The sequence below is a fragment of the Ursus maritimus genome, unplaced genomic scaffold (assembly GCF_017311325.1).
Source record: "Ursus maritimus isolate PB19 unplaced genomic scaffold, ASM1731132v1 scaffold_3, whole genome shotgun sequence".
Classification (NCBI taxonomy): Eukaryota; Metazoa; Chordata; class Mammalia; order Carnivora; family Ursidae; genus Ursus; species Ursus maritimus.
In genome coordinates this window covers 72,927,637-72,955,220 of record NW_024425563.1, presented here as the reverse complement: position 1 = coordinate 72,955,220, position 27,584 = coordinate 72,927,637, and the positions used below count along the sequence as shown (strand labels likewise).

The following is a 27,584-nucleotide window of genomic DNA, read 5'->3' as shown; positions in this document are numbered from 1 at the left end:
AAGGTTTTGTGATTTGCACACTCTCTGTCTTCTCCTTTTTCCACTGGTAACTGCTGTGGGTATCCTCCGTGAAGCTTCCCTGGTATTCTAAACACCTCCGCAATTCTCAGTTCACAGTCACAGTAACAGGTTAAGAGCACTCATTTTATGTCAGACATACTAGGCCGAAACAAGCCTTTCATATGTTGTCTTATTTAAAATTTAAGACGATTTGAAGATGTAGGCACTACCATCTCCCATTTTGCAGATGAGATGAGGCTCCCCATTTCACAACCGCTGAGTGGCAGAGAGAGCTTGGGCTTGGATCCAGGACCTTCAGATTCCTCGGGTGTGAGACCACTCCATGGAGAATTGATGATTCTCTCTGTGTGCCACTAGGATGGTTTTCACCTTCCTTTATTACCACCTAATGCCAATTCAATGGTTGGTTCACCTCCCTGTTTCTCCTTCTTTGAGTCTCCTGGCAATAAGATCTGTGTTCATTCAGGTAAATGACAGCACCTGGGTGCTGTGTGGGTCTGTAGTGTAGCAGACACTCAATCAAACTCTGTCCCCTTGGTCATTCTTTTATTCTTTCATCCAATCTTAGTTGCTTACAGTGGGTCAAAATGAAAATATAAAGCTCAGGTAAATGTAAAATGTGTGTTTTTGCACACATGGCACAATTAACAGGTAAAACTTTGACAAAATATTCATATGTACAGCAGTCAGTGTGTAGGTATAATTAACTAATGTTCAGATTTTAGTAAAAAGCTAATGGTGAAAACTCTTGTTATTGGCAATTATGCAAAACTATAAAGGCATTTTCCAAGAGCCCAAAGACACTATGAATGCATAACACTTCCAAAGTGAAGCAGGTACTTTAAATATTTTTTATCTCACAGAAATTGTAAATAATGTAATTCTTCAAGGTGGAAACCCCAAATTATCTCTCTTCATAGGAGGAAATTAAAAATGTTTATTTGCTTCCTTTATTATTATGCACTTTTTCTTATTTTATCTTATACTAATTCCGCTCATAATATGAATATTAAAAATCAATTTATGTATGTCAGGTGACAAGGCATAATGGTGTTATTACTTTACTTCTTCAGGTACATGTGATTAAGCAACCAATTTCTTCTTAGAAACATATAATAGAAAGAAAACTCATAAAACCGATATACATCCATTTTCATCTTATTAGAATTTGAATTTTTAAAAATAATAAAAATAATAATAAATTCCTTCATAAGTATATTAAACCATTTAATTACTGTGGTGAGTGATTTTCTAATGTTCACATTCTCATTGAAGAATATAAGCAGGGTATTCATAACACATATTAATAAAAGTTAATTAACTGATCAGAGTCCAGTTTGTCTGACTCGACATTTAAGCATTTTTCAAAGTATAGCTCAGATTCTTCTAGAGAATATTAAGAGCAGGAGCAAAAACCAGCTGAAGGACTTACCCTGTGCTTTATCCTGCTAGAGGATTTTCTAGAAGATCTCTAAACTACTGGATCCTTGCTGCAGAAGCATTATGTATCAGCAGCTTGACTAATTGGCCTGACATCCCTGAGGTCTCCCAAGGCTGCTGGTCAGAATTCAAACCATCTTATGTCCTTGTCACCAAGCTTATTGTCATAACTGCATTATGGAAACTGCAAACTTGCAGAGCATACTCTAAACTCTGATGAATTCAATAAGTGCTAACTGAGTTACTGATTATTTTCATGTATGGTTTATCGCGTTTCATATTGGGTGCGCATTCAGTTTACAGGTGACAAAACAGGCTCAGAAAGGTTAATAACTTTCCTAACGTCACAGTTAGCTAGCAGAAAATAAGATTTGAATACGAATCTTTTTTTTGTTTGTTTAAGATTTTATTTATTTATTTGACAGAGAGAGAGAGTGAGAACACAAGGGGATAGTGGCAACAGAGAGAGAGGGAGAAGCAGGCTCCCCACTGAACAGGGAGCCCGACGTGGGGCTCAATCCCACCACCCTGGGATCATGACCTGAGCTGAAGGCAGACGCTTAATAGACTGAGCCACCCAGGTGCCTGAACATGAATCTTCTAATATGAAATCTAGAACTCTGTACTACATGTGAGTAGGTTGCTTTGAAAACCATTTGTCAGGCTGCTAAGAAATTGTTTGCTTCAAGGAAAAAAAAACCCAGAAAGCACTTTAACTGACTTAAGCAAAAGAGAAGCATTGGTTAGTGGAAAGATTCATGGATAGAAAATGTTAGGGCCTCAGTCAGGGCTGGGAAATGCAGTCTGGGGTTGAGGTGACTGTCTCTGGTATTTCCAGATAGTTCATCTCTCTTTCTTATTTCAGCTTCACCATTTGCTGCCTTACAAATGGGCTCTTTCTGCCTCCGATGATGACTAGTCCAGCCTGTGTATCTGTGTGTATGCGCTCACGTGCGCACACCCACACCCACATGTGCACGTGTGGAATGGAACAGGAGCGGGGAGAGATTGGGTGGGAGAGAGGGGGACAGGGCCACTCGGTCTGTGGCCCACACCAGGAGCTATGGGAGGAGACACTCCGGGAAAGATGCATGGGCAGCTTCTCAGATGGGAGTCAGAGAGGAGGTGGGAGGACATAACTGGTAGAGAAATGATCTACATTGTTTATACAGAAGGATTTTCTTGTACTGCACTGTTAAACTTTGATAGTTAAATCCCTGGTTCTCCCACTTGATTGGGAGCAGTTTTATGAATCTTAATTGGTTTCTCTAGTTTGGGTTAAGAGAGTTGTGTATATACTCTGTGTGTGTGTGTGTGTGTACTAATATGTCTAATCTATAATTGTATTCCAAATATGCACATATAATTCTATTTATGCAAGCATTTTATTCCTATTAATCAACTGGGAGTTATCTTCATCAAAGAGGTATTTTGGTGTCTCTTCTATGATATGAAAGGGGAAACATTGTTTTCTTGTCATTTGTAAACTGTTTGTGCTGATGCAACTATAATTTGATTAATATTAGCAAGAAGAACCAGGTAGTGCCAGAGAGAAAAGATGACAGTTCTGTTAGTAGAAGGTGCCTGCCTGTAAGCTGTGTGTTTCCAATATCTCTGACATGGCATGCTACCCTGAGTCAACATCTCAAGCAGCAGACATGAGTTAGTGGCCCTCAGAAAATTATCCTGCAAAGCAATTTTTATGGACAAGAGGACTCTTCAGGAAAACATTACATGCATTTCAGCTTAATATTATCTGAAAGCCCTAAACATCTTTCGGTATCCAAAAACATTTGCTGCTTGTACAAGAAGACCAAAAGTGAAATGTCAAACCAGTAATAACCTTCCCTTGTGTGTGGTGAAAGGAATACAGGAATTCCTGAAATCATCCCATAAAAAAGGTAAGTATGGAGTACATTCATGGATGACGTCCTGGTTGAAAAACAACCAAGGTGAGAATTTTCTTTGCTTCTTACAACCCATCACTCAGCTGTTCACCCCTAAAAAATCAACCCAATAATCATGTGCCAAATATGCCGGACTTTAAAACACTTCAAGTTTTTGTTTGTAGTTAGTGGTTTGTAAGATGGTGGAAAACAGGATTTAGTAACGTGTGGATTTTTGGAAATGTTCTGTACCAAGAATAAGGCAGTAGAGATGTAGTCTTGATTTCGTCTGAGGGAATAAGCAAGACACGGATGATGTCTAGTTCTTGCCTTCCCATCAGTCAGTGCTGTGCTTCAAGCCTCAACTGGCCATTTTTGTCACCAAGGGATGAGGCTGCAACAGGCAGTGACTGAAAGTCCTTCTAGTTCTCATAGTTGTGTCCTTTCTTATTCTATAATATCTCAGAGAGATATTATAGTCATGTCACTTAACAAAAAGCAAATTTTAAAAAGAGACGCTGATCGTTATTGTAGGTGGGTGACGGATATAGAGGTCATTATACTGTTCTCTTCGGTGAATGAAACTTTTCAGAGAGACAGAAAGGAGACATATAGCTATAGTGGATGACGGCAATAATAAGGAAATGCTGCTTATTGATTATCTCCCCCATCCTAAAGAAAACATGGCATGTTAGTTTATTTTAATGAGCCATCTAAACATGAAAGGTGATATGAACAATAGGCTGTAGTAGGAAGCAGGGCTAGAGGAATTGGAAGAGCTTGCAGATACTCTTGAACCATGTCAGTTGAAATGCTTTATCATTTGGTTATGAATGACATATAAGTTGTACTTCTAGTCAAATTTAATGAATATACATTACAGAGATAAATGGTTCATGAATTCACCCTCATTTTGGATTATGCATTACTGCTCTTTAAAATCATTAGTTTGGAAAATTGAGATTTGATTGTAATTTGCAATTTCCTAGCGTGCCCTGACTGGGCAAAGGAGGAAGCAGTCTGGATAACTGCCAGAGCAAAATTTACAAATGTGATGGGGTTGATCCATAAAGTAGATAAAGGAATGGCATAATTTGCAATCAACTATAAAAGTTTGACCATGGAAATACCAATGGAATAACCCAAAGTTTGAGCTGTAACATAAGAGCTCATAGATACTCTTTTTTTTTTTTTAAGATTTATTTTTTTATTTTAGAGAGATTGGGAGAGAGAGCATGTGCGGGGCAAGGGCCAGAGGGAGAGAGAAAGTCTTGAAGCAGACTCCCCACTGAGGGTGGAGCCTGACGTGGGACTTGATCCCAGGACCCTGAGATCATGACCTGGGCTGAAATCAAGAGCTGGCCACTCAACCAACTGACCCACGCAGGCACCCCAGAGCTCATGGGTATTCTAAAGTCACTTTCTGCATAGCTAGGTTTCTCCCAGAGATTAGTGCATTTATCTAAACAAATGTTTATTGAGCAATCATTCTTTTCCAGAACTGTACAAATTGTCACTTGAGGACCTTTAAGGTCCAAGACCAGATCTTTGCCATTCAAAACTGGATAGAGCCGTTTTCCCCTTGGGCCATGATTAGATGTTTAATCTCACATAAGAAGACAGATCCCTTTCTTGAAACCAGAATAAACTACTGCCCTTCCTCTTAATAAAAATTTTAACATCTCCAGAGGGCCCTTTGCATTCCCAAACTGACTCTGCAAATTCACTAACAACTAACTCAACAGCTGAGCTTGTAGAAATGTTGTTTATGTTTTGTTCTCTTTCCTCACTCAACCCTCACTCCTCAACCTACTGTACCCTGCTTCTGTCTCCAGGATATTATGTAGGTCACTCTTTCCAAGTCACCAGTGATCTCTTTGTCATTCAATCTACTTTGTATTCCTTTTCTTGACTTAGAGACAACAGTTGATACTGTTGAATACTCTCTTTTAAAAGAAATGTTCTTTTCTTTTGGCTTCCATGTTACTGCCTGATCTGCTTCTCTTTCTCTGCTTCTGGACAATTTAAATAATGTCTTCAACTTCATTGTGGGTCCTTGTTCTTCCCATAGCATTTCTCAGGGTTTTGAGGTAGACTGTCTTCTCTCTTCATTATCGACTTGTGCTGGTGATAGGATTACTCCTGAATCCTCAGTCATCATCTGTGATGATGTCCAGTCTTTGTCTCTACCAGACCAATCTCGTGCACTTCGGAGAATGTATCGAAAGCTCTACTGGATGGTTTAACTTTGATGCTTTGCAGACACCTCAGATTGAGCAAGTTCAAAATGGAAAGCTTCATCTTACTCCCCGCACATCCCCAAGCTACTGTTCTTCCAATATTGCCTGTCTTCGGAATGGCATTGCGCCTTCTATTCTTGTCATTATCTTTGTACAGATATCCTGTCATCTCGTTCCCTGATTACTGTAATAACCTCCTAACTGGTGTGTCTGTCTGGTCTAGTTACCAAGTACCCTTCTGGTCTCTTCTCCCAATTCAGTGTGGTTCCTCTACAATGCATATCTAATCATGGCATTTCTCTGATTAAAACAAAACTGTCCCATTTCACTTGAGATGAAGTCATGGTACTTTTGTAGCTCCAAGTGTCTGCATAATCTGGTCTCATGCCTAGCTATCCAATCTCATCTCTTAATGCTTCCATTTGTATTTCAAGTTCTGCCTTATTGATATTCTTTCACATCTCCCAACACAGTATGGCTCTTCTTGCCTTTGGGTGTTAGCATATCCCTCTGATCGAGTATACATAAATATATCCTCCACCAGGAACACTCCCCTCCTACTCCTTGCCTTTTATTTGGCTCAGTTCTATGCAACTTCCAGAAATCCTTGTATCTTTCTTCCCTCAGAGGCATCCCCTAATCCTCTACACTAGGTAAAGTTAGGAAACCATTGCCACTTGTATATATGAGATAACAGTAATTATAATGATATGCTATTATATATTAATTAATATAATTACTGTAATTATAACTGTTTAATTTTTGTGTGTGTCTGGGGTTGAGGGAGATAGAGACTGCATACTCTCTAAGGTAGAAATGATGTGTATTTGCTCATGATTGCATTGCATCCCCAAACCCCCATGCCTGATAAAGATTTGACACAATTTGTCAGTTCACACTTGCTGAATGATTAAATTCAGAGAGAGAATAAAATTCAACGTGTGTCATGTTGTCCTACAAGAAGTTGAGAGAAACAGAAGGCAAACCATTTCAATAGAATGCCAAAGGACACCTCTCTACCCAAATTTTTATTGCAAATGGAATAAATAATATACCAATGAATTTGGGAAGGGCCCTATGGAGGCTTTTATGTGCTTGCTCCCTTATATTAATAAAAGACAATGGCATGGCTTCCAATAAATGTATGTGGCAATCAATAAATAATTAGAAATGTTTTGAACGACTTGTATTTGATTAAGGGAAGGAATTGAGCTCAGTGAGTGCTGCTGATTCTGTGTTTGGCTCCACTGAATGCAGATACAATATTAATGATAGCTGCGGTGGTGAATATCAGACTCAGGATTATTGCTGGGACAATTTCTCCGTTAGTATTTTTTTTAACTTATCAAATTGTTTTGACTTTCCTGGAGGTTACTTACTTCTGTCAGAAAATGCATATTAGTACTTAGCCATTTCAACAAACTATGAGATTTAGTATGATGCATGTTCTCTATAACTTATCAAAAGATATTCATGATGGAAGTTGCAAAAATTATTCCAACCTGATGCAGCTGTCATACATCAGTAATTGAAAGCCCATTTTCTTTTATATATTCTATACTCCTTATATATTTCCTACCTCAGGAATGGTACCATCTTGTAAAAACCAGAAATCTAAAATATTTGGTGCTTTTCTCTCCCTCATAACCTAGGTTTGTTTATCTCCTGATTTTCTTTCAAATTGGTCCCCTTCGATCCATTTCTGCAGTCACTAATCTGGTTCTATCTATTATCATCCTTTGCCAGAAGACTTGTAACAACTTCCTAAGGAGCCTATCGGCACCAGCATGTCCTCTTCCAGTCCATTCTCCATTCAGTGGCCAAACCAGTCTGATTATGCTCTGCTTAAAATCTTCAATGGCTTCCCACCAGCCTTAAAGAAAAATGTCCCACTCTTCACTGTTTCTCCTGACTGTACAGTGCTACCAAACATGCTATTTATATGTCATAATCTAATATAGAGATTGCTGGCTTTTCGGTTTCCCATTCATCTTTGCACTAAAATGAATGCATCCAGGATGGGCTTTTTAAAGGAAAATGTTGGTATTGCTCACAGGTACTCTCTGATAGGGTGGGTGAATTCAGACATTCATTCATTCATTCAGACACCAGATTTCAACATTTTATTTTTTTAAAAGATTTTATTTATTTATTTGATATATATATAGAGAGAGAGAGCACAAGCAGGGGGAGCAGCAGGCAGAGGGAGAGGGAGAAGCAGGCTCCCCACTGAGCAGGGAGCCCGATGTGGGGCTCAATTGATCCCAGGACCTTGGGATCATGACCTGAGCTGAAGGCAGATGTGCAACTGACTGAGCCACCCAGCTGCCCCTCAACATTTTAATACAAACATCTTGATCCTAACCTCATGCCTAATTCTAAGACAACAAGTCTTTCTTTTGATACACATTTTTGGATACAGTTCAAGGGCTTCATATACTTCTTTATAATGCTCAGAGGTTCTCCGATGTAGATGAACAGAGACCCCCAAAGGAAAAAAAAATACTTGTTTGGAGCCACATAATGAGTTAATGGAGTACATAACAAAAGTCAGTTACTCACTTCAATGTTCTTTTCATTTTGTCATTTTGATTTTGGCTGGAACAGGGTATGTGCTCAAGAATTATCACTATAGAGGATAGAAAGTGAGGAATCGATGAATCAAAATACTACAAGGTGTGTAGTTTTAACTCTGATGAAATAAACCTTGTTGTAGAGTAGTTTATTATTTGTGCTTTCCAAAAAGCAAAGTCTAGTCTAAACTGAGTCTAGTAAAAACAAGAGCGAGAGGAGGAAGGTGAGATATGAGTGAATGAGATCCCTCAGGAGGTCTTTACACTAGAATGCATTTTGGTAAAATGTAAATGTATTCAGTATTCAGACATTTATTTCTTCCTCAATAAATCAAGGCTTTACATTTAATGCACTCTTTTATAAATAGTATTTAAAAAAATGGCTTAGTATTTTAGAACAAGATTAGAAATGTGAAGCGCATAATTAAAATGGAAACAGATTTTCACTTATTATCATAGTAACCTAAGAAAAGATACATAATAAATATTTGCCTTATTAAGCACGTATCTCTCAAAGAACAGGTAAGCGTGGCAAGTAAAGTAAAGATTTGAACATAAAGAAAATATCTTTAAAATATGGAATAAAGTTTGTATACCTTACTAGTAGCTTGCTCAGATGCTCCACTAGGAAAGAGTATTTTTATTTTTAATCCAATGAATTGGGAATGAGTTCCTATACTTGGCTCAGTGCATAGTAATACATAAATACAAAAGTTCTGCTGAATCACTTCCAGAAGGTATTCTTAGTATCCTTCCAAATTAAAGTGGAAGAAATTAATATGTGGGTAAAACCGAAAACTTCAGATAAGGTGCAACTACTATATTTTCACTTGCTGTTTTGAAGAGTGTCATGGACAATGACCAAAACCCAATCAATCACATAGGAACATTTTAATATATTGACATATCACAACCATTTTGATGAAAATAAAATTAACTTTATGGGAAAAGTCTTACAGATATTTTAACGGCCTCTTTTTAAAAACGAGACACTAAAGATCTGAATACCAAAAAATCCCAGGGTAATAGCTTACAAATCACTGGCAGGGAAAAGAGTGTGAAATAGACAACAGCCTACGGTAGGAGAATTGCTAGAATGTGGTTGAGTACCACGTACAACGTGGGTTTCTCGAGTTTGCCAGGCTTCACAGAGGAAATATAATTTAATCGAGAAGCAGAATTTTGCTGAGAGAAGTGAGGCAAGAGGATAAAGACAGGGGCGCCTGGGTGGCACAGCGGTTAAGCGTCTGCCTTCGGCTCAGGGCGTGATCCCGGAGTTCTGGGATCGAGCCCCACATCAGGCTCCTCCGCTGTGAGCCTGCTTCTTCCTCTCCCACTCCCCCTGCTTGTGTTCCCTCTCTCACTGGCTGTCTCTATCTCTGTCAAATAAATAAATAAAATCTTTTAAAAAAAAAAGAGGATAAAGACAAAGAGAAGGAATATTAAGAATAAAAGCTTTGCAGGTCATGATAGAATTTTGCTTTTTTTGAGTGCTTACTATATGCTGGGATTATTATACCATTATTTCATGCAAAACACCCCTAATCAATCTTATAATGTAGATACTGTTATCACACTCACTTTGTAGGTGAGGAGTCTGAGGTGTCGAGAGGTGAAGAATCGAAATATGGCTCTCCAAGTTCCTGAGCCAGGTTTCAACGCAGCAGTTGGATACCAGAGGTGGCTCTCTCTCTCTCTCTCTCTCTTTAAATTAAAGATTTATTTATTTGAGAGAGAGAGAGTGGGAGAGGGAGGTTGTAGAGGGAGTGGGAGAGAGCGTTCCAAGCGGGCTCCTGCTGAGCATGCAGAGCCCAAGGTTGGGATTGATCTCAGGACCCTGAGATCCAGATCTGAGCCGAAACAAGCAGTCAGAGGCTTAACTCACTGCACCACCCAGGGGCCCCCAGAGGTGGCTCTCTTAAACTTTGTGCTACCCTGCTTTTAACACTCCTAGAAATACTATACAGATTAGCAGGAGGAAGAGGAGATTGGAGTGAGGCAGATCCCTAAGGAGAGCACAAACACAAGGCCAGACAACTAGAAATACTTTCTGTGGGAAAAATGGGTGGGACTTGGACTGATTGGCTGTCATTGATAACAAGGAAGAGGGGAAATTGGGATGATGTTCAAGTTTCTGACTTGGCAACTGTGGAGAGTGGTCCATGTTACTGCAGCAGGGAGTGCAGGTGGGGGAGCAGGTTGAAGGAAGGCAGGGCGGTGCAGGGAACAGGGACCCATGCATTCTACTAGAGCATATGGAGATGGAGATGCGTGTGGCAATGCAGGGGGGCATCCGGGGGAGGCACTAGTGAGGGCTGGAGAGCAGCAGGGGTGTGGTGCCGCAGTGATGAGACTGCTGGAATTTAATCCCTACCCCTACCCATGACCATGACTATGTAAAGTAGTGAAGTGGAAATAGGAAACTTCTGTTACAGATTCTTGCTTTCATTGTTGGCAAAACACTTCATGTCTTTGGGTTTCAGAATCCTTATCTGCCAAACAAGGAGAGTAGAGCAGACATTTGGAAAGTACCTTTGGGGGTTCTCTTTATATTCTCTTAAAAACTATGTACTGTGTTTACTGCATGGGTTCTATCAGCAGGTAATCTGAAAATTTACATAATTGGCCACAAGGGGGAGAACTCTAATTCTACATTAAGTCATTTTCTACAATATGAAATAATCTCGAATTTGGTGATAGGCTGTCTCATTTCCGCTTCCTCGTGGAAGTTGGGGGAATTCTGCTAGATAGATTTAACTGAATTTAAATGTGCTTTTGTGTCGCTAAAGTTATGATAAAGTCACTGAATGTAAAAATCTGTTTGTATTAAGTGATAATTCTCCATGAAGGAATCCAGATGCCTCTTTAATTAAAATAAAGACAGTAAAAATTTTAAATTCACCCTGGGAGGATTTTTCCCTCCAAATAACATTATTTTAGTTAACCTTCATGAAAACCATAACCTTCGTGAAAGCCCTTGGTTACTCTGAAACAAACCTAAGAGCCTTGGCCTGTCAGTCTACTGTGAAGATATCCATATCAAAATAAAAGAATTATAATGGCACTGGCCTCACCAGTTTAAATGTTACATGTCCACTGGATATGTATACATTGTATGTTGTATGTTCATTGTTAAAAGAACATTAATTGTTATATGTTCAGTATTAAACTACTCATTTTCTGCTTGGGTTAACTTCTGTACTCTAGCTTCATGGCAAGTTTTATTGTAAGGAAACTATAACTCTCATTGGGTTGAGAGTACTTTATGAGTCTGACGCTGCTTGTATGCCCAATAGCAAGCATGGTGCTTGGCACTCTAGTAAGTATTTGCCAGTAGATATTTTGTAAATATTAGTGGCATAGATGAAAGAAAAATACATGATATGAAATTATATGCACACACATATATATAATTATTCCTATTACATATATATTATTGTTCCAGACTGTTACATAATCACCCACCCAAAACATAGGAGCTTAAATCAACCATAGTCATTTATCTTGTTCACAGATCTGCAATTTGGACAGGGCTCAGTGGGAACACACCATCTCTACTATTCCACACAGTATCAGTTGGCCTGGCTTGAAATCCAGGATCGACTGGAAGACTAGAGTCTGTAATCACCTGAAGGTTCACTAACTCACATGTCTAGTGGTTCCAAGAGCTAGCATTGAAGTGATCGTGGTAAAGTATGTTGCATTTTTATGACCTAGCCTCGGGGGTCACATGGGATCACTTCTGTTGTACTCTCTTGGTCAAGGCAATTACAAAGGTCTGCTTGATTTCAAGGGGAGGGGACTTAGAGGCCACCATGACATGTAGGAATGTTAAGGTCATGTTGTAAGAAGAGCATGTGGGACACGATATATTGCCATGGTCATTTTTGGAAAATATGCTGTACTTTTATATAAGTATATATATATATACAATTTTATTTGTAAACTGCACTTATATTCACTAGCTAACTTTAGAAAATACTCTTCCCAAACAAACAAAATTTACCTTGCTAAAGGGATTCTACCGGATCCAATGAACATTTATGGTTCATTTTCTCCTTCCTGTCTCTGCTTGTTCTCTGTTCTCAATATGCTCATCTGCCCTCCCCACCCTCTCCTCACATCCACAAGCCTAGATCAAGGTTTACTTCCTCGGGTCCTTTCTCTATGGCTTTTTTTTTTTTTTCCCCCCTGGAAAGCCTTTACTTTTACTTCCACTCATTTTGTTGTTGAACATTTATTCAACAATGGGTGAATGGGTGGATGCCTATGTCTTTTTCACTTTTCAGAGTAAATAGCACATTGCTGATGAATATGAGATGTTTAATATTTACTAAATTGATAAAATGTTTGTAAGTTATATGCTCTTTCTTAACCAGAAGAATTACTTCATGTTTAATCTAAAATGTACTCTGTTACTAAATTTAAGTGAACAGAACTTCAAGTTCAGATAAGAGTGAAAAATATTGTTCTGTATCTAAATCTATATTATAGAGTTTAAAAATAGAAGCAGTCTTTCCTGAAATTTGATTTTGATATGGATGGAACAAGTGATGACAAATTATCTGCATATGGCAAATTTGAGTTGTATACTGAGATTGCTTTTTTTTTTCCTAAGGATAATGAAAATCAAATAATTTAAATAAAATGTATAATGATACACAGTATTTCTTCTACTAAATCTGTTTCATGGGATATTGAAATAATTTGGGGTAAATATCAGTGAAATCATCAAGATATTAATGTCATTTAATAGTTTAAACAAATTATACTATCTTAAATAAAGCAAAAGTGCATTGATCCCAGGTAAAGTAAGGGAGAGAACAACTTAGAATAGGTCATATAGAAATTGCATGTTCATTAATTGCTTTATAGGAAGTAAATTGAAAGAAAACCAATTTGTATATCTTCTGTGGGATCATTTATAAATGTTTTACAAGTGAGCAAAAATCGTGTTTTCTGTGTACCCTGCCATAGCCCTAACATCTGGCAAATGTCTGTCATGTGAAGGGTGCTCAAAAAATGATTTTGCGTGAAAGAATACAGTGCCTTCTGACAATGTATTTTCTGGTTGTTTCAAAAATCGACTGTGTTCTCCAGCTTTATAATAGCCTCAAAATTCTTGATTATATAGTTGAGAATATATGAGCTTTGGAACTGTTTTCAAAGTTTAGGTTTTGTTTTCTGAATTCAGGAAATATATAGAGATTATTCTTTCAAGTCTTTCCTACATACTGCTAACTATAGTAATGATCATGCCATATCTTATTTACTTTTACATGTACTTGCTTCTAAACATAGGTTGCAAGCAAATCAATGATGGTATTTTCCCCCTAAGATTTATATTCTGAGAACAAAATGACTTTTCCTGAAATTTGATTCTATGTGGTGGCTGCTGCTCGACTGTTGAAAGAATGAATGAGGGGCACCTGGGTGGCTCAGTCGGTTAAGCTTCTGCCTTTGGCTCAGGTCATGATCCCAGGGTGTTGGGGGCAGCCCTGCCATGGGGGGGGCGGGGTCCCTGCTCAGCGGGGAGCCTACTTCTCCCTCTCCTGCTCCCCCCTGCTTGTGCGTGCACTCTCTCTCTCTGTCAAATAAATAAATAAAATCTTAAAAAAAAGAATGAATGAGAATCTGGATCTGAATTTGCCCTTTAATCTATACTTTTCTTTAAAAAATCAAGCCATTTCATCAAACTGAGGTTAACATTTGAAAAATTATTAACTTATTAAATCCTCCCCCTATTAAAATAACATGTTGAACTTAATATCAGAATTAAACATTGATTTTCAAGTTTAGCTCAACATGCTCTGTGAAGATTAATATATTACCTTTGTGTATATTGTGACATTCTGGTCCTTTGTTTTTTAAAGAGAAGAGTAACTTTAGAAATACTTTCCTTTTATTTAAGTAGCATTAATTCCAGGAGAGATTGGACCCCATCCACCACATGTCTCTCACTTCTAGAAATAGGTAGGAGCAGGCCAGATCACCTCGGAATCCAAAGTGACATGTATGGGTTTGTTATATATGTTTATGAACGTTTCCGGATCCAGGAATTCTTCAGATTTGCACAAGTACTTTATTATTTGTTCTGGGATGAGCAGTTGAGGTGCAAGTTGGTGCAAGTTATCCCCCGGTCCTTTAGCACCCACTTTAACCGTCTTTAAAAGGTGCAGTGCCAGCTTATGAGTCTGAGTGAGAAACTCTGTGACGACCTCTTCCACGGACTGTGTCTGTGTCATATCATCAAGATACATGACTGGAACTTTTATTACTGAAACATGCCATTGCATGAAGAGCCTGGTTGGGATGTTATGGGACACAACTATAATTTTCATCCCATGGATAAAGAATTCCGCTTCACTCTTTCGATGGTTAAGATAATCTAAAAGAATTCGGTAAAGGGTACCATTGGAGCTCTCAAGGACATGCAGAATGGAAGTAGGATATACCAGCAAAAACCCTGTCACTGCCTCTCCTAGGTGATGTTTTAAAATCGACTGAAATGCTTGTTCATAGTAGTCAGCAAAATCTTTTTTTTCTGTGTTTGCTGTTATCTCGGCCACTAGAAACATCCTATGAAGAAGGAATTTCTTTAGCTGTAGTCTTTGCTTCTCTTCCTGAAGATGATAATAATTGCCACGTGGAATTTGTGGCATTAGAGGAGATTCCACTGGAAAAGTCCTTTTGCTGGTCTTTCCGACATGGCCTGGGAAAGTCATGATGGGCCCTATTTGTTCTTCCAGATGATTCCAGTTTTTAGCCTATCACGATGTTTGCATTATCAGGATATCTCTTCAGTGGTGAACTCTTTCATTTCTTCTTACAAAAAAAAGAGAAAAGTTTATCGTCTGTCAAATGCTAGTGAATAGCAAAATCCCTTCCTAGTATTATAAACAATACCGTCTTTGCAGTAAAGGAGAATGTTTAAACAAGATGCAAATTATAGAGATTGTTTAAAAGTTTACCATGAAATAACATTCACATCGTAGGAAAAAACTAATACACTGGTGAGTGGGGGGAAGAAAGAACGTACTCTAGAGCAAGTTAACTCTATTTTTGTTTGAATTATTACTTTCTCCTTCAACTGATATTAAATTTTTTCTCTGCCCTCTTTTCCTGAATCACGCGTGTGCTCTTATGCACATGTACACGTGCACACACGCACACAGGAACGTATCTGCTGACAGCCACTCACCGTAGCATTGGGATCACGTTAACATGTCTTTGCATATATGTAATGGTAATTACAGATTGTCCTTGATTTGTCAATTTAAAAAAAAGTGATATTTTATGTTAACTCTCCATTTTATTAAAAAAAATTTAACTGGTCAGTAAATTAAAAAAAAAAATCTGGGGAATTCTTAAGTCCTAGTTGGCTTCCTTCATCTTTACTCAGGATACTAAAAGTTAATACCGTGGCTTTATCTAATAACAGTCGATTTTTGGAGTAACAAATTTTGATTCTTTGGGGTTTTTTCCTATCAACAAATGTCAGAAATGGCCCTTTTTCCTTCCCTTTGTTGTCATTGTGGGTATCAAATAATAAATTCTGTTTCTTTGCACTTACTCTTCTCACAAATCTCTTTTTCTTCCCTCCAGGTCATCTTGACATTTCTTTCCTTCTTCAAGTGCTTCTTGCTTTTACTTGTCCTTGAGGTCCCATTTGTCCGCCATCACTTTTCCAACTGCCAGTGTCTTGGGTGCTGCCAGCTGTCCTGTGTGTTCTCTTCTCGTTTCCATGGTGCCTAGTGAATCAGGTTGTCAGTGGTCTTAAAGGGCCAGAGCACACTGGCAAGTGCCATTTCTTCATTTAATGAGGGTATCTCTACACCTCAACCTCACAGAAGAGGAAAGGAAGGCTTCTTTTATGGAATGGCTTCCTCTTAGCCAGGTGCCCTTGTAAGTCAGATGGTGGACCTGAATATCTTCCTAGACATATTCTTTTCTTTTTACTTTTTGTCCACAATTTATGGAGGAGGAAACTAAAGCATGGAGTAGTTATACATCTTACACACAATTCAAACATGCTTTCAGAAACCTCCCTGCTCTGTCCACATAGGGTAGAGGGGTATTGATGCATTAATTAAGTACTTTAAGGACACATGTCAGATTCTGTTTCAAGAAAGTTCTTCTGTAAGGTTTTCTTAATTTGATGTAAATTTAGATTAGTTTTTACAATAAAACTTAATAATACCATATCTTGAAATTGCATTCATGTGAACTCTCACCATAATTTTAAAACAAGATTAGAAAACACCCTTATTCAATTTTTAAAAAGTAAACCTTACAGTATTCCCCCCCCCAAGGTTTGTGTTATCCAAACTTATGATCTGGTTTTAATGATATATAGTAATGAGTTATCCCAAAAAGTGGGGGCTGAGAGGTGACTTAATAATTCCTTAATTGTGTGGTACATAAAAATTGACTAATTCCTCACGGGGTTCACTTCGTCACTTCCTGAAATGAAACGATCTTTCCCAAGGCACAGGGGAACTTGTCACTGCCGGGTCTAGGGGTTGTTTTCAGCCTCATTCTTCTTACTGCTTTGCAGAATGTGATTGTGTCGACGATACCTCCTTAATGGCTTTCTGTTCTCCCTCGGTTTCTATGACTCTGGGCCTGCCTGAATTTCTCCCCAAATCTCTACTTATGGCCTTGCTCAGTTCCCTCTCACACTCAGCTCTGGGCAAAGCTGAGGCTCTGGGCTCATCGTGCAGATCTCTCATTCTACCTCTGTGCCCAAGTAGCTTAGTGCCATCTTTTGTGAGGGCAGGTGGCTGGTCCTTGCTGTTAGTCTCGCCTCCAAACTTAATGATTGACATTGCTGATTGACCATCTAGACTTCCCTGCTGAGGCCAGCCGTGGACTTGGACTCCTTCTCTATCTAAAGCTCAAGGCAGATACCATCAGTTTGTTGGGGTTGACAAAGAAGAAAAAGACTAACTTTCCAGCCCAGTATTTTTCTGTACAGAGGACTCCTAAATTGTAATCCTGTTTATAACTCTTCTCCTTGGATGTACCTCTACCCTTTTAAATTTAAAATGCCAACATTTTAACTATTATTTTCTGTGTATTTCCCTTTACAAATACCCCATTTGTGTCTCAGTTACACATTTTTCACTCATCTCCTAGGTCAACATCCTTGGTCTTATCTTTTCATGTTTCCTAAATGTTATTTGCCAACTGTATTCTGTTACGAAGTATTTTTACTTTGCAATGTATCATAGGTTCTTGATTGCATTATAGCCCTTGCTTTTTATTAGGGTTATAATCAGAATCTCCTATCCTCAGTGTTTTTCCACCTCACCTATTCAGCTGAGAGCATGAAACTGTAGGACATGTGACATGTCTGCTTCATAAAGTTCAGGAGATACTTATTTTATGAAGTCTTTCCTGTTTACTTGCCCCTCCACAGAATGCTAGAAGGCACGTCTCCCCTTCCCAGGTCCACAGCGATTCCTGGCACTTACTTCCAGTGCACAATGATGGATTATAACAGAGAAGATGGGGACATGCCGCTATAGGGTTTGGTAACCTAACAAGGACTCTGCTCAGAGTCAGTGGGAGACTTTATAGGGCATATACAGAAGCCCTTTTTGAATGCACAAATTAACCTTTTATACATAGATAAGATTTTCTTCTTCATGACACCATTCTTATCTATAGTACGATTTTTCTACCTTTTTACCCCTATAAAAGGGAGCTCAGTTGTGATTTTTCGCCACATGTACACTTTTTATTTCCCTTCTCTTTCATATATCTTGGTTCCTCCAATATAAACCTAATAGAAAAAAATGACAGTCTTTTATCATTATAATTCCCCATATGAACTATGCACAATATCACTGAACCATTTCTTCTTCAAGAGAGTGATGATTTCTTGATTGGTGTTGGCTTGCAACATGAAATTGTCATTTCTATAAGTTAAAAACTGTCTGATATTGACAATTTTTATTTTATATTTTAATTTTTTTATTCACATATACTTTACACTGTCACATTAGTTTCAGGGTGTGTAATATAATGATTCAACAATTCTATATAGCTCTCAGTTTCATGCAGTTCAACTGAATACATTTAGAATTGGTAGTTTTTACCACCATAGATAGTAGTTTGACCTATATCTTCCCCATGTAGCTTTCCATCTCTCAATGAATGTTTTGTTGTTGGATTCTTGCTTCCACATTTTTGTTTCTTTGTCATGTCACATTTAAAGGCAACTTGCCTTGTTTTCTTGCCTTTCATCAACCACACTCTTAGGTCAGGAGTAAAGTTTTGAGCAGATACGAATAGAAACAACATACGTTTTGGACAATTTTTTTATTGGCTGATATATGTAGTTGTACAAGCTCTTTTCGATGGACACTGGACATTAAATTCTCAGATGCCACAGTCCTGTGTTCCATCGATTAAGGGCCAGGGATTTATCTTTAGGTGGTAACTCAAACAGAAGAAGAACTCTATCTGTCCAATGGGATAAAAAGACATTGGTGATTGTTCTCCCCGAGTGATCTGTTAGAGTAGATACCTAAGTTCAAACAACTGACAAGTGGCAGAACCCGAGTGGAAACCTATAATGCTGAGGAATCTTCTTCCAGATACTCTACCTATCCGCTCTTGTCATCCAGCTCATCTCACGTAAGTACGCAACATGTATTTGGAACTTGTGTCAAGCATGCACCTTAATAGTTACCATATACTTCATGCTCTGGTTTTATTTTCTGGAACCAAATGTTTCTGAAAAACAAACTCCCAGGGTCCTTTGTCTTTGTAAGCCAGACGGAAAGGATTAAAAAGATTAAATATTATTAACTGGTTATTTACCGTGTGCCCTACACTAGATGATTTTACACATATTAATTAATTTAAGCTTCACAACAGCCCACAATTATAGAAGAGGAAACTAAAGCATGAGTTATTTAAGTGCTTTATGCACACGGTTCACACATGCTCTCAACAACCTCTCTCCTCTGTCCACCTAGGGTAAAGAGCGGATAAATTATTCCCTCTCAGTATCCATGCCCACAGTGCCATTCTTTGCTTCTCTATGACAGGACAATTTTTCTGGAAATGGAGACTACCTTGTGGTTTGGATAAAGGAAATTGAAAACTCTTACCTCATACCTGTAATTCAACAAAATTGATTTACTGTCTTTATTCTCTCATTCATCTCAGGTTTATCTACACCTTTGGTGCACCAGGTAATATCATGGGCACTGGAAGAAAAACAAACATGGAAAACAGCTGGTCCCTGATTTTAGGAGTTTAGGGTCCAGTGAGGGGTGTTGAGATGTCCATGAATGACTACAGGGCAGGCGAAAACATCATAAATACAATGTGAATGATGATCAGTGCTTTAGAAGTCCTGAGGTGGAAAGGGTGGCTTTTTTGGAAAGCTTAATGAAAAAGCTTTTATTTGGGCATGGTCTTCAGGGGAACAGAGCTCAGAAGTGGCTTTGTGAATGTTTCTTGACTTCATTTCTCTAGAATGGGAGGATGTGCAATGACTGACTTATTTTCTACTTGGAATGCCAGATTCCACTTTAACCTCTCACTTGTGCTTGTATGCTGGAAAAACAGAAAACTCTAATCATTTCCACTAACTTTTCCTGCGTTTTGATATATTTAAATAATCTGTGTAAGAGAATTCATGTTCTAAATAAATGGCTAACAACTTGGGTAAAATCTTTTACTAGGATCATATGCCAAACAATTAGGTAGACAAAATATGCTTGATTTAGCAGAGAAAAAAAAAAAGGTTGTCAAATTACTAGATATTTAAAGATTTATTAAAAAAAGAAAACTAGATTACCTTCTCCAGCATTGTTTCTGTCAAAAACATTATAGAGCAGTGTTTGGTAATTATTTATCAAGGAGAGCACAGGCTAAAAATACTTTGTTATTCAATTCAAACGTTTAACATATGTCTACTATTTGTAGAAAAACATGCCAGACACTGTGGAGATATTCTTGTAAATCAGATATTGTACCTACATGCGAAAAAGTCAATTCTATTAGTAGATCTTAACGTCTAAACGATTATGGTTAGTACAGAGATGGAGAGCAGAAATATAATAAGGGCATAAACAATGAACACAGAAAACAAAAAATACTGGAAAATTAAATCTGACTGAAAGAACTAGTATTTAAGTTGGGCATAAGAAAAGATATGATTTGGGGTGGGGCAGGAAAGAGATGGGGATTAGGGAAGGTACAGAACAGATTTTGTAAATGAGAAGCACAAAGCGCAGAAGGCATATATTGTAGGGCTGGGAAACGTGGCATTTGAGGAAATGGCAGTGGTCTTGTTGAAGGAGAGTGCAGTTCTCAAACTATAGAATCTGCAGGTTTGTTAAATTAGAGATTCCTGGGCTCTAGCCCCCCAGAGTCTGAGTTAGTATGCTTAAAGTGCGGTCCAGAAATTTTCATTTTAGACAAATGCTTTCCAGTGTCTCCCCCTGTTTCCCTTTAAGGAAGAACGGGCTGGCTGGTGGTGATTTAAATGCTGGCTGTCTATTAGAATCAAATGGTAGAGAATTAAAAAAGAAGCCAGCTCCTGATTCTTATTTAATTAGCGTGGAAAGGAACTCTAGCCTATGTGTTTGTGAAAGCCTCTCCAGGTGATTTTAAGTGTAACCTGGAGTAGAAATGCTGGCCCAGGCTGGAGGCTGAGCAGGGGGGAGACTTGGGGAAGGAGAAACAGGAAGTTGCAGCCAGTTTGTGGAGGACTCAGATGCCAAGCTCAGAGGTATGCGTTTTACTCTGTGGGTGGTAGGGAATCACTGGGACTTTTTGAGTGCCTGTAATCATAACTGTGTTTTAGAAAGTTGCCTGTGATGGGCAGAGGAGTTAGGGATGGGCAATTCTGGAGGCAACCAGAACACTTTTAAGAATTCTGCCGCTGGGGAATGAGTGATCTTATCCGCTGGTCGAGGAGCAAATTGGTTCAGGTCTTCTGGAAAGTAATTTGGTGATATGGATCACGAGCTTAAAAATTTCATACTCTAAGTAATGCCTCTTCCGGGTGCATATCATAAAGAAATAAAATTATTGACAAACATTTTAATGTAAAGATGGTTATTATAGGGATTAAAGGAGAACTTTGAAAAATTGAATAGATATATTAATTATGGAATACTGTGATGCCCTAAAATAATTTTTGAAGAATATTTTAAATGCACGGAAAACAGTTATTCTCAAAGTAAATAATATAATACACAAAGTTATGCATAATATGTGATTCCCATTTTATTTTAAAAATGATAATACAAACCAGACAGAAATCCAGCCAAATGTTAAAATTGGTGGAATTTAGGGGACGCTTGGATGGCTCAGTTGGTTAAAGCGTCAGACTCTTGGTTTTGGCTCAGGTCATGATCACAGGGTTATGAGATCCAGCCCTGCGTTGGGCTCTGTGAAGGGCATGGAGCCTGCTTAAGATTCTCTTCCCTTTCATCTGCTCAGCCCTGTGCCTCCCACCCCCCAGCTAATGATCTCTTTTTCTCTTTCAAAAAAAAAAAATGGTAGAATTTGGTGGTGATAGTCATTCTGCATTTTAATTAATTTTCTAAGCATGTCTACATTATTATTCAGGAAAAAAAAAACATTAAAAAACCCGATGAGCTGTGGTACTGGTTTGGCAAAAGGTAATACATGCGTTGCTCTGTTTTTGGTCTGAGCTAGTCTACTTTGAGAGCCTGCTGATGGGTAGAACTTATAAAACAGCAGATGGTGGACCAAGCTGAATAAGGAGCATCAACACTCAGGGATGTGTGGGCTTACTGGTTGAGACTAAGAGTAGGAAGACCTAGAGATGGAGGATGGAGCTGTTATCAAGACAAAGTCTAGGAGCTTCAGTTCAGAAAAACCTTTCATGACATGAGATCATCTTTGTATGACTAGCCTAAAGGCTACCACTGAGAAAAAGGTGAGTCTTTGAAGATTTTGGCCATTGCTAAGACTGAGGAATATATTCGAGTCATCACCAAGGTAGACGTGATTTGGTCAACTGGATGTGTGAGGTGAGCTATGGAAAGATTTAAAGATGACTCTTGGATTTGAATGTCAGTAGTTGGGATGACTTAGATTTTTAAAATAGGAGGATAGAGGAGAAAGCCCAGATTTGGGAAGAAAAACAGTTTGTAACTATTAGGTTGAAGTGGACTTACCATGGGAACATCCAAGTACAAATGCAGTTAGGAGTCTGAAGATCTAGAAACATCAAGATCGTGATGCAAAGTTGAATGTCATCTGCACCGATGAAAAAGTTGAAACTGTGGGAACCAATGTGCTTGTGAGATAATGACAGGAGAGAAGAAGGTAGAGAGAATACCATGTGGAACCCTTAATTTTAAGAAGTGGGCAAATGAGAACATCAGAGGTAGGTGGAGGAGAGAGGTCAAAACGCTTGAGAACTGAGGTGACCTTCTAATATTGGCAATCTCGAGTCTCCTGGAGATTAAAAAAAAAAAAAAAAGATTCAGTAAAATGATCGAGGGAAGCCAGGGTGCAGTCATTGAGTTGAGTCAAAATAGAATAAGTGGTCTAGGAGTAGACCACTCCTCCAAAACATTTGGCAGTAAGAAGAATGAAAGCATTCTGATAGTAAATTATAGAGGAAGAAGATTATAGGGCAATTATCCTATAGTGATCCTAGGTTTTTCTCTATTAGAAACTAGCACACAATGTTGTTGTTGTTGTTGTTGCTGTTTTCTCTAAACTGCTCTTGTGTCAGCCAGGAAGGTGGAGTCTGAAAATAGAAAGCTATATTGCAAGTTTTGAAAATATTTTAAGATCGTCAGTTCTCAACAGAGATTCTGGAGACAACAAACAACACTGAACTCACTCGTGTTTATTTTTCCTCTTATATCAAATTTATTTTGTGCTGCTTTGGCAAACAGAGGAGCTCTGAAGACACAGGAATTACTAACGCCCTTGGTGCACATTATGTCATGTGATACAAACACAACTAAATCTTAGTTTTTCATGACTTTAAACATTTTTGAGTTATAATAGCAAAGTTGCCTTACACGTACGACAGTAATTACGGTTGGAGTAGTAGCTTCGGAATGTCAGTGCAAGCGTCTACTTTGTTCACATAATCTGTTGTGCTAAAACACATCATCAATAAGCTAGTATCTATTTTAGTGCTTGCTTTTGGTTTAATTTTGATCAATGTGCTGTGCGGAATGGAGGAAATTGAACTAAAAGAGGTTTACAGTTGGCAGGAAACTTGGCACTACCTACATAACATATTCCTTTTTCAGTTAGGGAGAACATGGCACAAAGAGGCCAATTGATATTCCTGCCGTCGAGTTGCTTACCTTATATCAAGGCTGACCAAAACATACATACGTGAAATACTGAAACAGTGAGATGATATTTCTTACGAGATTACTTTTCAGGAAATGTGATAGATGTTTCAATAAGTAAAGTGGTGCCAGAACTATTCAAAAAGCAGTTACAGGAATCTGAATTTTGTGATGCTCCATAGAGAGCCACGAGTTATTTTTACACAGGGAAGTAGTAGGACGGGTGCCACACTGAACGGTTTTCATAATTACATTCAGGATGTTTAGGAAAGCAAAATTTTCGAGTCAGAAGTGCCGACTAAAATATTGTTGCATCCCATATATGTAATGAAGATTTAGGCTAGAATTTAAAACCTTGGAAAGTATTTCTTTTTAAATTAAGAGTAATGTTAATCCAAGTCTAAGTAACTATATCATTTTTTGCTTCATATATCCAGAGCAGCAATAGGTAAGAACAACATAGTGAAATATTTTGAGAAATTGGCTATGTCCTAGGTATCTAAACAGATTTTCCTTTATCTATCCAAGTCTTTATTATCCTGCAACCTTTCCAGCCTATACTAAATTTAAAGCCCTTTTGCCTGTTTTAATTCAGGGCAATTCCATATTTCTTCAGTAGCCGCACCCACTAACGTTAGTAGTTGTGAACATTTCACAACCTCGTGTGATTCTAAGTACCATTGTTGGAATATATGTAATCATAAGCTACAGTCACTTTTTTGTGAAGTGAATTTTAGAGAATGAGCATGTACAGGGTAACTACGTCATTTGGGAGGACAAATTTCCAGGGTCTACACTAGCTTCGCAGTGGGGAAGTGTTGGCATCTGGTCCTCCATCATCAGTCTTCAGTGCCATCATCAGCTAGAGATGCATGAATGCACTTCTGGTCCATGCCTCATCTAGTTCCTTGTCTCTATGACGGGCACCTCTCAGCTACATATCTACCACTGTTGACCTCATGGAAGAACTTTTTGGTAGGAATACTTATTCCAGGAGAGTTCCTAGGCAAAGCTGTCTTGGATTCTGTGCCTTTGTGTGCTGGAATATGGATAAGATGATTTTGTCCCCCTTTTAGCCTCGAGAGGTTCTACACATCACATTTAATGAGATTATGGCTGAAGTAGGAAAGTCTTGACTTCTAACCCAATGATCTAGTTAGTAGAATTATGATTTCTATGTGAATATTTTATATTCATGTAAAACTTTTCACTTTTCCATGGGCTAAACCATTTCTACTGTTTAGTTGTGATATACTCAGAAAAAGTCAACTATTGATAACACAAGATGAATAAAAACATTACTATAAAGGTGAAATTCTCAGACTCTAATAGTAAGCTTCAGGGTCAAAAATTAAGGTCATTTGGATCACCTGTTCCTTAGAATTATCAACTTTTAGCCAAATAACTTGAGTATTGATTGTACTTGATATAATTAGATTTGTTTGTGTTGGGGCGCCTGGGTGGCACAGCGGTTAAGCGTCTGCCTTGGGCTCAGGGCGTGATCCCGGCATTATGGGATCAAGCCCTACATTGGGCTCCTCCGCTATGAGCCTGCTTCTTCCTCTCCCACTCCCCCTTGCTTGTGTTCCCTCTCTCGCTCTGTCTCTATCTCTGTCAAATAAATAAATAAAATCTTTAAAAAAAAAAAGATTTGTTTGTGTTTATAATTTTTTATTAAGGACAGTTGGACTTTGAGAGAGGCCACATGTTTTTTGGTAATGGTTTGATGGGAAGGATAGTTTTGTGTTTATCATAAACAGAGCAGAAAGTGTAAGATAACTTTTATATCTGGAAATTTTCAGAAATCTTTTTACAAAGTAGAAGAATAGCCTGGCCTAGCCATTGCTTGATGGTTAAAATCTCTTATCTACTTCACCAGATCACAAGATACTGTACTTAGCTACCATGTACCCATCTCCAAGATCTCTCAGCTGTGTTTATGTGTGCATGTGTAACTTTTAATGATAAGACAGTGCAACAGTAACCCCCCTCCCCCCCAAAAAAACATACTTTTAAGCTTCGGCTTTTGATTAAACACCTATTTTGGGCCCAGGCTCACAGGGTTGTGGTAAGTGATGTTTAATGAATTTCCAGAGGTGGAGGCCAATGGTGTGATTTGGATTCAGTAACTCATTTTTGGTTGTTAGAAATTTGCTTCCAGTGATGTATCTGAGAACCAGGCTAGTCTTACATGTTTTATAAGGTCATTCTCCAAGACCTATGCCTATAAAAAGGGGAAAATTCTTCTTGGTCATGATGTTTTTGGAATCCAAGTGCGGACCTCTGGCTTAGTGCATATCCTCTTTGCCTTCAACTAGCTGTTTTCTTTGTGAATTAAAAAATTAAAAATCTGTAGGGTTTTTTTTGGGGGGGGGGTTGTGGTTTTTTTTTTTACTAAAGACAGCTTTACACTTATAACCTGTACTTTTGAAAAGCTGATCTCTAGAAAAAATAAAATCTTTTCAGGGAAAATTAAAGCATAGTCATGCTCTGCAACATTTAAAAAATTATCAGGTTGTGATTGCCAGTCTCTTTGACTAATTAATTTGTTTTAAGTGGCATAAATTTACTATTATATTTTGCGGCTAAGCCATTTTTATTTAATGAAATATAAACGCAGGCAATGAAAGGAACAAAAAGAAGTTGATGTTATGAAAAGTAAAATTAAGGAGGAAGAAATTTCTGTTGGCATGGTGATGGTAAAGCGGAATAAAATTCAACTCTACCATCCAGGGAGCTAGATTACATCTTGAATGCTCTGTGTTACGTGAGGAGAAAAGAGTGATCTCACTGAATACTTCATCACATCTGAGGTGAGTGAGTGTTGCTGCAAGAGTAACTGGGAAATGCAATCCGTGTGTCTGAAGCCAGCATCTATTTATCTTAATCATCTTCTGAGTTGGTAGATTATAATCCTGGTTCTGGATGCCAGTGTCTTTTTTATTTATGGCGCAGATAAAGCCAGAGCCCTCCTAGATTGGTGAGAGCTCTACGATACGAAGGATCCCCAACTATAACTCTTTTGTAGGATGACGGACTGCTTTTTAGATTTTTCAGCATTATTTTGGGATTGAGAATCACTAAATAATTGTTTTTAAGATAAATCCTTGACCACAATTAAGTCTATTTCAGCTTTCTGCTCTCGGCAGGGGGAAAAGCCAGGCATTTTTCTCCTTCACTATTACATTCTCTAGTCAACAGAGTTGCAATAACTGAAGTGAAAAAGGCTCTGTGAAGGTGCTTAACTCTCTGGGTGTTGGGATCCTGCTGTCAAGGCAAGCCACAGGGCTAAGGGCACCGTGACAGCTCTGATGCCACTGACCCCAGATGCCCACGTCACTGCATCTCAGACTGAGCAGCTGAGCTTGGGCTTAAAANNNCTCTTTCTTCCAAAGGGTGGGCTGGAGAAGTGGTCTACTTCTTTATGAATGAATGAATGAATGAATGAAATAGTGTATATATAAATATAATATTTTAAAGTAGAACTCATTTCCTAGGTTTTATCAGTAAGTGTTGTATTACCAACTTGCCTGGGGTAGAAGGTAGGGTTGCAAGAAGACGATGAGCTCTCTGTGTCCCAAAACTGAACAGTTTACCAATGATTTAACCATCTTTTCACTCCTTTTTGTCTCCAGGATATATGTGCACACATATACAGTTGTCAGGAGAAAGACTTCAGACACTGTGACCACTAGCTGTGAGAGACACAAAACTCAATCAAATGTTGTGTAATATAGATAGGAATTGTGGTCCTAATGGAAGGAAAGAATGTAAAAAAAAAAAAAAATCAGGACTGAATGAAACCGTGACTGAACATATTGAATTTATCATTAAGTGATCTAGTTAGTGGAATGAAAGAAATTAGGTAAGGATACAAATGAATTTGTAATATAGGCTATGTGGCTTTCAAAGGTTTTGAGTTCAACCCTCATTAAGTTATGAAGGCTCGTGGTGACCCTTGGTGGCACTGACAAAAATCCAGTCAGCAACTTGGTTGAAATCCCCGATCAGCATCAATTGCTGAAAAGGGAATTTCAAAGCTGTTTGTAGTGCTATCTTTGCACCCTTCCTGGATAAAGATCTTTTAACCTTGGAAGATTTATAATT

The 27,584-nt window shown here is 38.3% G+C and overlaps 2 protein-coding genes across 2 annotated transcripts in view; one reads left to right on the top strand and one right to left on the bottom strand.

Annotated features, from left to right (window-relative positions):
* Positions 1-27,584, top strand: part of ZNF804B (zinc finger protein 804B) — a 492,006-nt gene that overhangs the window by 16,139 nt on the left and 448,283 nt on the right. The window lies entirely within an intron of this gene.
* TEX47 (testis expressed 47) lies at positions 14,124-14,903 on the bottom strand. Its single transcript, XM_008686288.2, has one exon. It carries the CDS (start codon positions 14,883-14,885, stop codon positions 14,124-14,126), a length of 762 nt encoding a protein of 253 aa, XP_008684510.1. The 5' UTR covers positions 14,886-14,903.